Consider the following 16,983-nt stretch of genomic DNA (forward strand, 5'->3'; position numbering starts at 1 on the left):
TAAAGTCTTGTCACTGGATGCTTTAAGATTCAGCCAAGAGAAATTCTGAGCCAAGGGTTAGATCTTTCCTAATAAAAGTGTAGACCTACGTTAGCACAATTTCTCCCTCCTTAAAAAGAAATGGGAAGAGGGAGCTCCAAAGCACCAGGAGAATACCCAGTTTGTGTGTGATCTCCATAAGGCTCTGAGCTCTCTATGCCTCAGTGCGTAAGGTTGGGAAGATAGTAAGTACCTGTCTCAGAGCTGTTGGATTTGATGAGAAGGCACGGAAAGCACTCAGCACAGTACCGAGCACACGGTACGCTAGGTAAGTGGCAACTCTTGTCACTTTTGGCATCGTCACTGCTGCTGCATTCTGTAGCAGCCACACTGGGACGGAACATTCCACAGGGTACAGAGAGCACCCAGAACTGACATCTTCTCCCAGAGCTGTCATGAGACCTTCTGGTTCCAAACTCCACACGTCTGGAGGCAGAGGAGGTGCCAGCCTTTGGAAACAGATTTGCATGTGGCTCATGTACCTCGTGTACACTTGGGCAAAGGTCTTACTCCTCTGAACCTTAGTTCCATAAAAAATGGGTATCGTATACGTATAGCTGATTCACATTGTTATACAGCAGAAACTAACACACCATTGTAAAGCAATTATACTCCAATAAAGATGTTTTTAAAAAATGGGTATCGTACCTCTCTTGTGTGATTGTTTCAAGAATTAGGTGGTTAACCTATGAGCCTGGCACAGACACTTGGTAAATAATAGCCGTAATGTCGATTTTTGTGAATGATTTTCAGCTTTTCACGATTAAAAAAAAAACGCCTTTGAGTATTTTCTTGCCCAAGTGCCTTAGACCGACCCAGAGGCTGTGTCAGGGTAGAGTGGGGGAGACGGAACAGATCTATCACCAACCCCATCTCCATCAGCAAGCTCACTTTAAACTGCGACGGTCACACGCTAGAAAAGCAGGGGAAAGCCAGCGGAAAAGCATCTTGGCGCAGATGTTTCACTGAGATGGAAGCTGCTTCACACCCTCCCACACAACCAGCAAGAAACCGTGTGATCTGAGGTGACCATCCTGCCCATTAGGAAAAATGGGAGGAAAAACAAATTCCACTGGCTCCCAACTGCCTGATAGACACCACCAGAATCAGATCAACCAGAAGAAGCTGAAACACCCAGCCTAAGGATTTTGGACTTCAAATGGAAAATCTGGGCACTCTCAACCAAAATTGCCAAGTTCCAAAAATATGGATACATCGTGTGCTTATTATTAAAAGTATCTAAATTAAAGTGGGCCCCGAAAGAGTTTCATGATTGTAATTAATCCCATTGTGGGAGTATGAGGTCAAATACAAGAGGAAAACAAAACAAAGGCTGTCACGCAAATGGAGAAAGCGACAAAAGTGCAAAAGAAAAATAGTGTCAAGGTCAAGGACAGGAAGAATGAGAAAATACTGAATTGCATCCCCTTCTTTGAAAATTCCAAATGAATATAAAATGCAGTGATTGTTTTCCTTCCCCAATTTCTTCTGCTGTCCTCCCATAGCTGACAGATAATCTGTGAAATACAACTGCCCTCCCTCTTATTTTACCTTTATTTGTTTTTAGTTATTTCTGCTGGGCTAATGTACTAATGGCTCGTTTATCTAATATGATCCAAATTTGGTTGCAAAGACAAACCCTGAATTACCTGCACGGCACCTGCATACCTGCACAGCACCTGCATACCTGCACAGCACCTGCATACCTTGCGTCATTCTCACTGTTGTCAGCTTCATCTGGATCTCAGTGTTGCTTGTTCGTTTTAAACGCCACACCTTGTGAATAGAGCAGTCTTTTGTGGGGAGGTTTTCTCCTCCCCTGGAACTCAATGCGTGACTTACTAAAGAAGTGGAATATAGGATTCTGGGAATTCTCCCGATCCCTGACACAATAAAGAATCATTGTGAGTAGAGAGAACTTTATGGGAGTCACCCTAAATGTCATCAGTAAACGTGCCTCATTTATTCTACACGGCACAGGAAGCTCACAGAAAGGAAGCTTTGAAAGATGTGGATAATCTATGTCAGGACTGTCACAGCAGTCGATGGACAATCAAGAGGTCAAGCGTCCTTAGGCGGACGTGCTGCGGCCATCAAAAAAGTTCTAGGAAACGAAGATCCAGGTAGATGCCTTTTGAAAAGCATAGGTTTATCTTCTTTTAAAAATATCTGTACTCCAGCTGTTATTCCATAGGGGAAAAAGTCCCATAAAACTATTTTATCACTGATCACCAGAGGATATGTAATTACTAAAACTGAATGCTTGGCCCTGGTTCCTTTAGTCGCTGAATTGACTGCTGTCAATTTAGGACTGTTTTAATGATTTCAAAGCTCTCTACTATCCTTCTTCTTTAAACTTGTCTGAAATAATTCGTGTGGGTCCATTTTGTAGAAGGGCAAGTCGGGAGGTGTCTTGTTTTTGCTCGGTTGCCTAGCCAAATTGTAATGCTGTCCAAGATGACATGGCTGGGACCGGGCAGGGTTCTTTCTAGAATAGCACGAAGATAAAGTCTCTTTTCTCTATCAGTGATCATCTTCTTAGATGCTTAGTGAGAGTTTAGCTAAATATGTTCTATTAGCACTAATGAAACAACCGACTAGTTTACTTTAGTGTAAGTAATAAAGGAAAAGTATGGCTAAATTAAAGTGTATAGAGCTTTGGTTAATAATACCTTTCTTTCCGGGGACTTCCCTGGCAGTCCAGTGATTTAAGACTCCATGCTCCCAATGCAGGGGGCACGGGTTTGATCCCTGGCCCTGGTTGGGGAACTAAGATCCAGCATGCCGCATGGTGCGGCCAGTAATAATAATAATAATAATAATACCTTTCCTTCTTTTTGTGGGCCTATACTGTAATTAGTCAGGCCCACAAAATGGATAAAAGAAGCCCTATCAGTTAAATCAATTGAAATGGTTCATCTGTTTGGCAAACCACATAGAGAGAGATTTTTAAAGCAAGTGCACACATCTCAGCCTCGGAAATACAATTTAGGATAGTGGTCATCAGGCACTAAGGTTTAAGAAGCAGCTCCTATTTCATCAGCATAAAAGGACAGGTTGGCATTTGGGTCACCACACCTTTTAGTTATCAACCAGCAGACAATTAAAATCTGCAGTAATCACAGTCAGATGTAGAAATGGAAACACTCATCAGATATGACCTGCTAATTTTCCTTTCCATTTAAAGGCAGATATCACTCGGTAGAACTATTTGTGTGGTAAGTCGTGAGATTTTATGTGTCCCTAAATTATTGGCTCAGGATCATCTTGGTAAATGACAAGGTTGTCAGAAGCTCACAAATGGCATCTCTCTTTAGTTGCAAATGTTTCCTGCTCTCGCTTCTGAAATGAGGCGATTTGGGTGATCCCGGGGCGGGGGGGTGGGCAGTCAGCTGGAGGCTGCCCAGAAAGGGCAGGAGGAGGATGCAGGGAGAGCAGGAAGGGCCAAGTGGCGCCACCACAGACCCACCGGCCACCTGGCCACCTCCTGCCCTAGAAGCAACTTCCCTGAAACAGGAAGTGCCGAGCCGACTGTGTGCTGACGTGATGCCCGGGATGGCAGCCCCTCACGGCCAGGAGATGGGGTGCTGGTGCGTCTGCCTCCTGGGGTGGGGTCTGCCACAGGGCATGAGCATTCTGGCCATGAAGTCGCCCAGTTTTCCGGGAGGCCCTGGGCACTCCCAGAAGGTACTGTATGATTTCAGACCGTGGGAGTGCATGTGTTTCTCTACCTGCCCACAGCCCACTCGGAGGCACTTTTAGACAACCTGAAACACAGACTTGCTTTCTTCCTGAGACGTTTTCACACAGAGGGACCGAGCCCCTACCAGTGTACAGACACGTGACATAGTTTTTAAATAGGAGTCAAATAGAAACTCTTTAAGTATGAGATAATCAGACTGCAGAGAAACACGGTTCATAAATCCATCACGTACGCCTCCAGTGACTGCAGCCTTCCCAGACAACCACATATCGTATTTCCCTAATTGCTGATCCCTGTAATCACATCTATTACAACTTTAATGTCAGGCTGTACATTCTTTCAGAAGGAAATGGCTGTCAGTGTCTAAAGAATTGTTGATGAGCCTTATACTTTATGATGGATAATGTCAGAATTACAGGAATGTACAATGCATGGGGGTGGGGAGGTACTCAAGGGCTCGTCATGATCATTTTCTGCATATCTCGGAGACACTAAATTGTTGCTTTTATAAAAATTGCCTTCCCGTTAATTCTTCTTGGTTCTGGTAAAGCATCCCAAGACTACCCTGGAACAACATCATTAAAACATCTGATACCACTTTGCTAGTTAGTGGTTATGTTTTTTAAGAGAAACTGCTTTATATTTTTTTCTGACTATAAACTAATATACTTTCATCATTAAAGAAGCTTTAGGTAATACCAAAATAGAATTTTTTAAAAAGTAAAAGTCACCCACAATCCATCATCTAGAGATAAATGCTTTTAATGTTTCATTGTGTGTACTTCTAGAATTTTTTTCTCTACTTGCATCTACCAAAATATGATATATACAGCTTTTAATAGACTATTTTGACTTAACCTATTATAGATGTATTTCCTTGTCAATAAATATAGATCCACATTATCATTTTTAATGATATCATAGTTCAGATGTGCCACGCTAACTCCTCACTGGCAGACATTCAGATTACTCTGTGAGGTGGTTATCTTGCAAAAGATGCTTTTCTTCTTTTGGTTTCTACTGGCGTTCTCCTCTTTTAGCTTTCAGAGACCACCTATTAAAAGATGATGTGCACTGCCCACCCAGACAGAGAACAGGACCCCAAAAACATCTCCATCCAAAGTTTCCGCATTTGGATGAGTGCAAATTTAGTTCAGTTACCACTTTATCACAGTAGACCAGACACATGCTAAGTGCTTTATCTAAGATAGCTCATTTTATCCCCCCAATCACTATGTCTTGTAGGTACTGTTATTGTTCCTCATGGTATGGGAGAAAAAGGTGAGGGCACAGAGAGGCTGCAGCTCGAACGTGGCTGAGTCCGAATTGGAGCCCAGGATTCTGACTCCTGTGCTGAGCTCTTGACCCGCCTATTGTATTAGTTTTAAAAATATCCCAGTTGCTTAAGAATGATAACTAAACATGATTTTTTGTCACTTTAAAAACATAATCGCATCTTTTGCTTTCAACGTTTTTTTACTTCCACTTTTTAATGGTGTTCATTCTTTTTACCAGAATGTTTTTGGAGTGATTGTTGAGTGCTTACGCTTCCTCGAAATGCTGTCCTTTTTCTTAGTGTCCTAACTCTTTGGGATTCTCAAATAACTTACCAGCTGAACTTCTTAAATACACGTGCAAGTAGAAATAACGGGGTCATGCAACTTAGAACAGTTTCTTTATCTAGGATTGTTGTGAATTCAGAATACCATCAGGCTTCATTTTTCAGAGATGGTAAGTTTCCTTTCCTACAAGCAGGTATTTTGGATTGAGAGTTGATGGCCTAATTAGCCTTCGACCTTTTTTTAGCTTCTCGTAGAGTACTATAGATTGATTCAACGCAGGAAGTAGGTTTTACTGTCCCTTAGGGTGCCTGATTCTGCCTGACTCTCTTTATTCGCTTCCCTGAATGGCTCCTCTCCAGTGAAAATGGAAAAGGCCAGCAGAAAATGCTTCTGTTTGCTTTTATGTTTCCCTCTTTGGAAGTAACTGGAATCCTTTGCTAGCTCATTTCCACACTTAGATAATGTTCAGGAAATACCCTAGTGTGGGACTAAGTAAACAATATTTATATATTGATCAATATTTACATAAAATAATATAGGTAACAATTATTGAGCACTTACTACATGCCAGACACCGTAAGTGATTGCATTTAGCACTTAACCCTTTAAGTTAGATATTACGATGGTTTAGGTGACAAGATAGGGTTCAGATTTAACCCCAAACACTCCAGCACCTCAAGACTTTGGCCATTCTGCTCTTTTTTTATCCCATTGTGCTAAGCAAATCTTCTTTGGGCCACAGGTTCTTGATCTTGAAATAAAGAGGTGTTGGAATAGTTTATTTTGAAGGTCTCTGCCACCCTCAACATTTCCTGAGTCCATGAATCCACTTAGGACACCACCTCCCTGCTGGGAACCATCGCTTCTCCTCTTACATTTAATCACTACACTTGCTGCCTTTGTCCTCTGGCCAACCTTCATTTACTCCATGACAGTGCTTCAGCTAAAGGACACCAGAGCTACACAGAAAGTTCCCACAAAAAAGCCACAGAGGTCCTTGTGCACAAGACGCTTGCCGGGTCCCAGGCCCTGCCGAGCACGCGCGGAGGCAGTGGGACACCAGTCATTCTGACGGTTCACGGCATGAGAACCAGATGTGAATGGGTTATAACTTATTCATGACTAGAATCTAAAATAGCTTGTTATAACTAATTCACAGCACCACGTGAGTACTGGGTGTACTATTTTTTTTCAGATTCTAAAATTATTACCCTATCTCCACGAGCTTTGTGTTGAGAGAAAAGATAAGTCTACTTCTGACTGCCCAGGAACAAAGAAGTGTCCCATTTTTAAATGGTGAGACCTTTTCCTATCAAAGATATTCCATTTCTTTTAGTCTAAGAAATGTGGTCCAGGGATACTTTAAAACATTGTTTCTGGCGTGTGAAGAAATTACAGGATGAGGTCATGTTCAAATCAGTGCTGCTGCAGTGCTTTTTGATTAATGCCATGTAATCCTTGTTGAGATCTCCAGTCGGTACCATCGGGGAGCCGTATAAAAGTAACTGAAGCCCGTATGTAATCCGGGAGTTCAGACACGAAGGGAGAATGGGGGCTGATTAGGCGGGGGGGCGGGAGGTGGTTTGCCAAGAGCAGTGCAGATCGCGGGAACCGGTGTGCAGAGGCCCCGTGCTGGGGCTGCGGCAGACGCCAGGGGTGAGAGGGCAGCAGTGTAGGTGGTATGGGGCGAGGCCGGGGCAGGGGTGGGCAGCTGAGCAGGCAGGGCCACTGGGAACATGGGGCTTGACCCCAAGAGCATCAGAGGGACGAGGCAGCGGGAACTAAGATCCCGCATGCGCATGGCGTGGCCAAAAAAAAAAGCAAGACTTGTTGGTGAGTCTTTCTGCCGTATTGGGTGGTCAGCAGAGCCTTCCCGGTCGCTGACTGTCCCACCTGGGGCGTAGGGAGCGGTGGATCCCACCTCCGTGAGCAGGGAGGTGCTCCTCCAGGCTCGTCCGGTGCTCCGGTGCATCCCTTCCCGCCAAGAGGCTGCTGCAGCGGATGGCGCTCGTTGCCCCCTCAGCTTCAGAGCGCTGGAGAGCGGATGCATGCTTTGTGGAAAGCATCTGAATTTCTGCCTGAAGTTGAAGTCCACCCCCGCCCTCAAGATTCTCACCCACAGGATCTGAGGGCTAGGAGCAGCCTCCAGGCTCAGATGCAGTATTTCTTGATTTATGTTTTCACTTGTGGGTAGGACGTTCCTGTTTTTCCTTGGCTGTTTGTGAGAACAAACGACGTCAGTGATGGGGAAGCACTTCGTGCTCGCGCAAGCGGAGATGGTCCATAAATAAGATCATGACGTCATCATTTATACATTAATGCCCCAAAAGGGAGGAAAGGACATTACTTTGAATTAGGTTGAGAACTGGACATCAGCTACTGACAGGCAATTTGTCCTCATGCGGATACAGAGCAGACCCAGTGAGGTCGGGGTCCTCACGTCTCTCTGAGAACCGTCATTAAAAGCATGTTGTCACCACGAGGTGATGTTAGTATCCCTGCCCGCTCCGGGAAGCCATCTCGGCCAGGTGCCAATCTCTATAGAATTTGGCCCTTTTCAAGTGTTAACTTTCTGAACATACAGAGGGAACAGTAAATTCACAGAAATTTAATTTCCAGTGAATTTGCCACGGGAAAAAACATGGATGTGGCCTAACCTCCGAATCACGATCAAGGTAACCTGCCCCACAGGTGGTCTTGCTTTGAGATGCCCGTGCCCTTTGCTTCTGCCCAGGGTTCCATGGGAGGAAGCGGGCAGAGTGGGGCTTGCCCTCTGGCTGCTGCCGTGGCTGGAACCCCATCCTCCACAGTGAGGCCTGCATCTGCGGGGAGAGAAGAGGGCCCGTGTCCAGACCAGGCTGCCTTTGACCGAGCAAATAACTGTAAAATTGCCGATGGCGCCTGATAACACTGAGAAACGAAATGGGATTGCCTCGAGACAAAAAGCTGCAATACAAAGAGCCCACAACATGTAGTATATGCCCTTTCGACAGGGAAAGTGCAGTGTTTCATCAGCCACGCTTTATGGGTGTCGCCCTGCATTACTGGCTGACACACGGCTGAGAGGGCCTGAGTGCCTTTTACTCAAGCAGGATGCATTATTCATCTGCAGCGGACGCCTGCATCTTACCTTCAACCATCACGCTGACCCTTTCAGGGAGGGGTCGTGAATGCTCCTTCATGTCCCTGGCTCCCATAGCCAGAGATGCTGAATCAAGCCTCGCAGGATGAACTCCATCCCTTCCTCCATAGTATCTGCATCTCTCAGCTGTGTCTCCTTGGCCTAAGCAGGATGCTTCTGTAGCTTCATTCACGTCAGCTTCTGGGAAGGACTAAGTCGTTGCAGTGATTCCATGTCATCAGTAACTAATGAGAAGACATTAAACCATCACCTTCTTTTAAGCAGCAGCAACTCCCTGTCCTCAGGAAGTCAGTGATAACTATGTACCCTTTTGAGCTGATGGGAAAATACTGTAGTAATTTGGATCCCATCTGGAGGTGTTGACTTGTTTCCTTGGACCTAAGTGGACCTGTCTCGTGCAAGTATATCCAACAACCAGAGAACGCCCCACACAGATGGCGTCTCCTCTTCCGGGCCTTTTAAGTCAGCATAGAGTGTGGAAGAAGAGAGACCAACCTCCAAATGGAATATCACGGGGCTGAAAAACCCTTGTCCTCTGGTTGTCAGGGCTCCAAACGGAGCCATCAAAGCTCACTTGCCGGCTTTGCACATTATATAATCGCGCTCCTCTATTCACCTCATGTTCCTTCTTCCCCAGACTGCCTGCCCAGGCTAATGGGAAGCTTCAAGGGCACGCTTTTATTTCTGTACTTATGACGGTGAATCAGTGAATTACAGATTTAGTGCCATTCAAGTCGCCGACTCACCAAGGCAGTTAGAATGTGAATACTTAGTTAAATCATATTAAATTTGTTACAAATAAAATTTAATACCAAACTGTGATTGGACTGGGGTGCCTTCTGGGGCCACATTTCCACTCCCCTCCCTGCCCCCCATGGTAGATCATAGAACACGTATTTATTTCTGGTTTCGGGGACACCTCATTTTGTACCATCAGTGCTGGACGAAACTGTTTTGCAGTTTTAGTATATCATGCTTTCTTTGTGCAAGGCATGCCTGTAAGTTAAGCCAGAAGCTCGTGGAAACAAAGGCTCTTCAGCCCTGAAGGCCTCAAGCTCCTCTGGTGCCACACCCACGCTGGACAACCCGGCGCTGGGGCCCACTGGGTTAGCAGGTGCTGGCGGTGGGCCTCCTGGGTGCCAGGCACCGTGCAAGGGCTTGGGGTACAGCGGTGACCGAGCCTGCAGTCTGCGCATGGAGGCGGGAGACCGTTAACTAGTTGTGGGCAGGCCATGAAGGCTTAGAGTGCGTGACCTCGCCCAGCCTGGGGGCCAGGGCTTCCGGGAGGAAGTGAACTTGGGCCGAGAAGTAAAGGACACACAGACGTCAGCTCACGGGAACGGTGGGCCCAAGGGAGGACCCGAGAGGAGCACTCTGGGCAGAGGAGCCCAAGACAAGGCCCCGGGGTGCGGAGGCGAGGCCCAGCCAAGGCCCTGGAGGCTCACTGAGCAGCTGAGCACAGAGGGCACAGGGCCAGGCCCGGGCCCACGTGGACCAGTCCCACTCAGAGCCGTGGGAACCCCCGAAGATTCTGTTAAAATCACTCTGCTGCGATGTGGGGATGGAATCGAGGGGGCGAGAGAGGACAGAGGGAGGATTCTGCAGCGATTCAGGTGAGGGTGGTGTGGCTTAGGTGTAGAGACGGAGAAAAGCAAGTGGACTTGAGAACTGTTTTCCAAGGAGGGTCACCAAGACGCAGCGGTGGATGCTCCAGGCCGCTGGGCAGCGAGGGGGCGACTGTACACCCGGCTCGTTCTTTACCCTTCCAGACCCACTAAGTTCTGGATCAAATGTAAATTGTTCTTTCTCGTCAATGGCAAACCCCTAAAACACAGGCTCTGCTTTTTCCATTAGCCACCAGGAGCGCAGATTTGGGTCTGTCCTTTTAAAGAGGAGAACAAGGCATCTCCTCTGGCGTTGCCACTTGCGAAGCCCACCGTAGCGCCTAGGAGTTGACGTTCCTGGTGAGACAACGGAATTGATGCCAGAGTGACCGACTCAGGTTTGCTGAGCAGAAGTAAACGTGGGCATCTCTACCAGAAGCTCCAGAAGCGGTCCTGCATTTGCCTCCGTTTGATGTCGAGGCTGTCCAGCTTTCAGACGCTCTGCAGCCCTTCACGGCTCGCGCCCCGGACTTGCCTTGTTCCGGGCTGGCTCCTTTGTTAGGCCAGCGTCCTCCTCCCAAGGCCACGTGCTGACCACACAGGGTCGGGATCTCAGGCACCGTGGGGCTCCAGTTAGAATTAGCGCCTGGCCCGGCGGCCCCATACAAGGAACTTGTGGCTACAGCAGGGAGACGATTCCGGGGGCGGAAACCTTCCTCGCTCCTGTGGAAAGGCTGCTGTCAGCTCCCCTGAGGAAAGCTCTGATGGATGGAAACTCAGCTCTGGCATGGCCTGCAGCCAGATTTTAGGTAGAGCTCAAGGCCTGGGGAAATCTGATCTTCCTTCCATAGAAATGATCCTATATTTACTCAACCAGTTCCCTCTTGCTGGATTTTGAGTTGTTTCCAGGCTTTTCTGACTGTAAACTGCACTGTAATGACCGTCCTCCTAGCTACATCTTCTCACACAGAGGTCATTATTTCCCTCTGGTGGATTCCTAGAAATGGAACCGCTAAGTCAGAGGGAAGATAAATTCGAAGGCTCCGGATACACTTTGCCAGATCACCTCCTGTAATAAGGTGCAGTGAACACTCCCACCCGAAACTGCGCTTTCTGTTTCTTCTTAGTCACAGCTCTCTCTCGCCAGCTTCTCCCCTGACAGGTGTGTCCCTTCCAGGACGTGTCCGTGTGCACTCTTCACCCAGGCTTTGTCTGGCACATTCTCCGTCCTTCTCTGCACTCCTTCACTTTCCTTTCCTCCTTCAGCCTCCTTGTGTGCATGAAAACGCGTGCCCTGGGTTCCAGGTACGCGCCGTTCTTAGCTCCAGAGCTGGGGTGTAAGTATCTGTAAGCTGCGGGACTTACAGATAACAGAGAGTGCTTGGTGTCGCCCGGCGTGTTGCCACCTCCAGAGCAGACCCTCGTGCCACCCTGCCACACACCCACCGGAAGCCCTCTGAGAGGTGGTATTTCCTTTGGGGGCACTCGTTGGCCCAGCAGATTAGGAAAAAGGCACCGAGGCTCTGTATTCAGAGGAATAATTTATAGGCAAATAATCCACATTTCATCCTCAGCCTTTTTCAGTGCCGTGCAAGGCGTCTTGAATTACTGGGCTAGCTTTTACAGAATGGCCGACTGACTTCACCACATTTCTCGAGTTACAGTGAAGGCCCTGAGCAAGTGGCTGATGGAGGATGGAAGCCGGCGGGGTGGTGGGGGATGGCAGGGTCTGGGTCCGGCCTCCAGACTCCTGCAGCCACCACGTGGCCCCGTGAGATGGTTCTCAGGAAATTCCCGAGAAAAGAAGGATTTGGGGGGCTCTCAACTCTGTGAGGTCCAGGGGGGCTTCCCTCTGAAACACCACGCTCGTCCTCCCCCTCCTCCTGGCCTGCCAGCTCTAGATTCCACTTCCCTGCGCCCAGTTCTCCTGAGAGGAGGCAGCCGGTGCTTCACCTCCGAGAGATTTTGGTCTCAGTCTGTTGAAGTCGGGTAGCCCATGGAGAGCCTAGGATTTGGAATCAGGGAGCCCTCTGCATCCGGAGCGGGGCCTCACACTGCCCTCCAGCCCGCAGAGACAAGGAGGGCAGGCGGCAGGCGGCGTCCTCTTCCAGCCCGCCACCCCGAGACCCTCGTTGTCGGGGACAGCCACCAGGCCCTGTGTCCCCCGCAGGTCATCTGGATGTCAGCATGGCAACCACAAACCTGGAGAACCAGTTGCACAGCGCGCAGAAGAACCTCTTGTTCCTCCAGCGGGAGCACGCCAGCACGCTCAAGGGGCTGCACGCCGAGATCAGGCGCCTGCAGCAACACTGCACAGGTACGGGGGCCCCAGCGGGCTCCGGGGACCAGGGCGGGGGACAGTCCCATGCCTGCCAGGGCTGTAGAGCAAAGCAGGAGCTGTCGTCCAGCTCATCTCACACTGGCTGGCGCAAAAGCTGTGCCAGGTGAGTGGGAAGGGGGTCTTATTCTTCTCTCCTCTCTCTCTCTGGTTAACCCTATCATCCCTGGAGTCCATTTGAATGCGTTACTTCATCCTCTTTGCCGAGGCCACATGCACTGAGAGTAAAGCTGTAAAGCTAGTTCTCAGCTTACTGAGGACTTGAAGGATCCAAATGCAATGGTTAGAATTTACAGTGCGTCTTGGAACCAGTGCCCAAAGTGTAATACACAGAGCAAGCTGCCTGCTAATTGTGGATGCTGGAGTGTGTATTAGGGGAAAGGAGGGTCCCCTCTGAACCCTAGCAAGACAGTGGCCGCTGGTAGTTGCTGTCTCACGCTTGCCTCTAACGCTGCCGAACTCTGCCCTGTTCGGGCAGGACTCGCAGGCTGATCGTGGGAATCGGTTGTGCGTTTTCAGAGTTGACGAAGGTTTTGAAATATACTGTGATCATACAGAATTAACGTATATGATCTCCTTTTCAGATTTAACCTATGAGCTGACACTTAAAAGTTCGGATCAGACAGGTAAGAACTCCCTTCCCAAAAGCTGATGCCAGTGTTGTTTCCTGTTGAGGCACATGCTGGTCCACCTGTTTTCACTAATTACACACGTAGAAGAAAACACACTTGCTGTGAAGAGTTGCACGTGTGACCAGGGCTCTGAGAAAAGGTGGGAGGGCAGTTTGGACCCCTCCGTGTGACGAGGGACTGTCGGTAGGGCGGGAGGAGTGAGTGCTTTTATCTTCTTCTGATTGACACACGTACTTGGAATGCCTGTTCTGTGTTCTTCTGGGTTTTCTGATTTTTTACAGTGAGTATGTGTCCCTTCTGTAATCAAGAAATAGATGTGATTTAAACCGAAGGAAAGAGGAGATGGAGCGGGGAGCCGCCTCCTCTGTGTCCGTGGAGCTTAGCACAGGGCCTGGCACAAAGTGTGTGCTCTCTACAGACTGGTTGAGCGAGGGGTCATATTACTGGGTGGCCCCCAGAGCAGCACTGAAGGTCTTTCTCTAGACTGTAGTCCCAGAAATGCTCCCCCAAAACCAGAATCCTCAGGGACCCGCAAAGCTATCAGCCTGATGGCAGCTGGGGCAGAGGAGACAGAAGCCGGGGCCTCTGTGGCCTGTCCCAAATAGCTGCTCCCCAGAACAGGGTGAGGCTTTTAAAAGTGTAGAAACCGCATTTGAGTCGAGATGACTTTTTTCTAAACAGGCCTCACACGAGCAGTTAACTATTCATGAGCGTGTCCAGGTCCTCGTGACCGTTCCCCTGGGCCCGAGAGCACCATCCAGCACTGACTTTCCATCTGCGTCACCCGTGCCCGGTCTCCTAAGTGTGCCTTCCGGGAGCCAGGACCCCCTTTTCCTGTGTGTGGTGGGGGAGGGGCCTGGGGACGGGGCAGGCCAGGAACTGGGCCTCCAGGGGTTCAGGAGAGGATGTCCACCTCCAGTCGGGGACTCCAGCCCGCACCCCTGCCATCCATGCCACCAAAATCAGGCTGTCCTTACTTCCCGTCCCCTCTGGGCCCAGGCTAATCTGTAGAAACACCATTCTTGCCCTATATCCTCTCCAGGTGTGGTTCTCAGCCCTGAGTCCCAAGGCCACCCGCCCACCAACCCGGCCCCTCATCAGGGGCTCGCGCTAACAGCTGGCATGCGGCATCTCCTGTGGGGGGCAGAGCGTAAGCCCCTCAGGTGGGCCTGGTGCCCCGCCCGGTGGTGGGAAGCACGCCTTACAGGAGCACACGCAAACTCGGCTCTCCGAGGAGCTTTTCGGCGGCTCCTCTAACACCCCCGAACCCGCATCCTCATCCGAGAGGCGCCCACACACACGCGTTCCCGCCTGACCACCAGCCCCGTTCAGCCGCCCTGCACCGGCACGAGCACAGCCAGGGAGAGTCTTGCCGAAGGGCGGCCTGTGTGGTGTTAGGGGCAGGCCAAGGACCAAGGCAGGGCCTGAGCTCAGGCCCAAGGATGCCGTGCTCTGAGACACGCAGAGAGGGGACCCGTGTCGGGGGAAAGGTGGCAGCCTGGCATCCAGTCTCCGCAATTTCAGAGCTTTGGTGCTTTAGACATAAAGAAAGTCTACATTTGCCTTTCCAAAGCGTGCTCTGAATGGAGCAGACAGATGGCTCTGCTAACAGTTTAATCCTAAGCCTTTGGAGAGGTCTCATACTCTGAAATTGCCCATTTTAACGTCAGCATTTTTGAAATTTGGAGACATCCCTTTATGCAATAAGCTGGAGAGCTGGATGGGGCCTCAAAGACCACGATCTGCCACCCTTGGGGGAGAGGACGCGGAGGTGGCATGAGCAATGGGGGTCCTACCCTCCGTGTGGCCTGTGGGCACCGCACCCATCTTGGGCAGGGGAACCGCCACCGTGGGGAGGGGAGGAGGGGAGGCGATCCCCGCACAGAAGGTCTCCCTGCCCCCCAGGGCCTGGCCGCCCTGCCCTCGGGTTCTCACTCCGCCCCCTCGGCTTGTCCTTCCAGGAGACGGATCTTCTAGAAGCAGCGAACTCAAGAAAAGATGTGAAGAGCTGGAGGCTCAGCTGCAACTGAAGGAGGAGGAGAACAACGAGCTGCTGAAGCAGCTGGAGCAGAAGAACGCCGCGGTCGCCGTGCTGGAGAACACCATCAAGGAGCGCGAAAGGAAGTACCTGGAGGAGCTGAAGGTGAAGAGCCACAAGCTGGGCGTGCTGACCAGCGAGCTGGAGCAGCGCGCCGGCACCATCGCCTACCTGACGTCGCAGCTGCACGCCACCAAGAGGAAGCTCCTGAGCTCCGGCGGCACCGCGGACGGCAGCGCGGCCGGCAGCCCCGCGCTGGCCAGCTACAAGCCGGCGCCTCCCAAGGACAGGCTGCCCGAGACGCCCCGGCGCCGCATGAAGAAGAGCCTCTCGGCCCCGCTGCACCCGGAGTTCGAGGATGTCTACAGATTCGGGGCCGAGAGCCGGAAACTGCTTCTGCGGGAGCCGGTGGACGCCATGCCCGACCCCACCCCGTTCCTGCTGGCCAGGGAGTCGGCCGAGGTCCACCTCATCAAGGAGCGGCCCCTCGTCATCCCCCCCATCGCCTCGGACCGCAGCGCCGGCGAGCAGCCCAGCCCCGCCCGCGAGAAGCCGCACAAGGCGCACGTGGGCGTGGCGCACCGCATCCACCACGTGACCCCGGCGCAGGCCCCGCCCGAGGTGGAGACCCTGGCGGTGGACCAGGTGAACGGAGGCGGCAAGGTGGTGAGGAAGCACTCAGGGACGGACAGAACTGCGTGAAGGGCCCCGCGGCCCTCCACCGCGCGCTCCGGGCACTGTGGTCGCTACCGGGGAAGACGCCGCCGCGCCTCCTCTGTCCCGTTTCTCTTTAAATTCCCGTGCATGCCACATTTTCCCACACCTGTCAACAGATTCCTCTCCTCTTGCTCCTCTTGCCCTCTGACTGACAGACACCAAAACACGATCGTGTCCCTGCTGCACAATCCGTATTTACTAATCGCTGCGGCCGAACACCTGTGCGCCGACTCGCTTGCTTCCAGCCCCGCTCCGCGGAACCTCAGCGCGCTCGCGGACAAAGCACGGGCCGCAGGCTGCGTCGCTGCTCGACGTTAACGACATCAGATAGTCACACGCCTAATTATGAAGTCGGAGCAACACATAACGACCTTGACCTCATCCCTCCCGTTTCCAGGGCGGCCTGTGCGGAGCAGCCCTGCTCCCTCCAGGAGACCCCCGTAACCTCCCGACACACCCTCCCCCGGGGGCGGCACGGATAACCGAGCAGATGTCTGTTAAGTCACGGGAACTAAATAAGATGACGTCACTCATATCACCACGACCTGAATGTGTGTTGTTTTTTGTTAGTTTTATCCAAAATGTTCCAAGATCCCAACAAACTTTATTTTCTAAACCTGCCTTCTTTCTGTTTTGTGTCTTTTATTAAACCACCCGAGGGTGGGCCTGGGGGGGGGGGGAACAGTGGGAGGGAAAGAAATAGCACCCGCTCCTGCCCCTCGCCCCCAGTAACTGCTGCCCAGACGGACAGTGGGCTCACCCAGGGGTGCGTCCCGGGGTGGGGTTCACTTCCGGAACGACGCGTCCCCTGCCGTGTCTCACCGCCCTGCGCCATCCCTTAGAACGTAGAACGTTCTGCGCCTCGGAGGTTCTAGCAAAAGCCAGTTGTCCCCGTGACTGGCCTCGCCCTCGTGTCCTGCCAGCGCTCAGCTCAGCCCCGTTCCTCCCTCGCAGGGTAAAGCCGCTCCTCGCCCCAGGCCGGGCCTGGCCGGAGTAGCCCCAGGTGCGCAGGAGGAAGGGACGCCCGGTAGCCGCCGGTCCTTCAGGGTCTACGTCTGCACGCAGCCCGTCACAGCCCCAGGCAGGTTGGGGGCAGGAGCTCACGCAGGAATCAAAACACCAGGCTCAGCACCCTCACCCACACGCTGCCAGGTCAGCGCCCGGGGAGCCGGGCTGGAGAGTTCTGGAAGGGTGTGGGTGACTCCGGC

General features: G+C 51.2%; 1 protein-coding gene across 3 annotated transcripts in view; it reads left to right on the top strand.

Annotated features, from left to right (window-relative positions):
• CCDC92 (coiled-coil domain containing 92) overlaps positions 1–16,389 on the top strand; it is a 30,647-nt gene extending 14,258 nt beyond the window's left edge. For 2 of the 3 annotated variants that reach the window (XM_068562190.1, XM_068562191.1), the window contains 3 exons: positions 12,221–12,367; positions 12,973–13,014; positions 14,982–16,389. In XM_068562190.1, coding sequence (XP_068418291.1) covers positions 12,238–12,367; positions 12,973–13,014; positions 14,982–15,760 — 951 coding nt within the window. In that variant the 5' untranslated portion in view covers positions 12,221–12,237 and the 3' untranslated portion in view covers positions 15,761–16,389. Of the gene's footprint in view, positions 1–10,544; positions 10,860–12,220; positions 12,368–12,972; positions 13,015–14,981 lie in introns of those variants that run through there. The other variant, XM_068562189.1, reaches the window with a different exon arrangement.
• Positions 16,390–16,983: the final 594 nt, after the last annotated feature.

Source organism: Eschrichtius robustus, chromosome 14 (assembly GCF_028021215.1).
Source record: "Eschrichtius robustus isolate mEscRob2 chromosome 14, mEscRob2.pri, whole genome shotgun sequence".
Lineage (NCBI taxonomy): Eukaryota > Metazoa > Chordata > Mammalia > Artiodactyla > Eschrichtiidae > Eschrichtius > Eschrichtius robustus.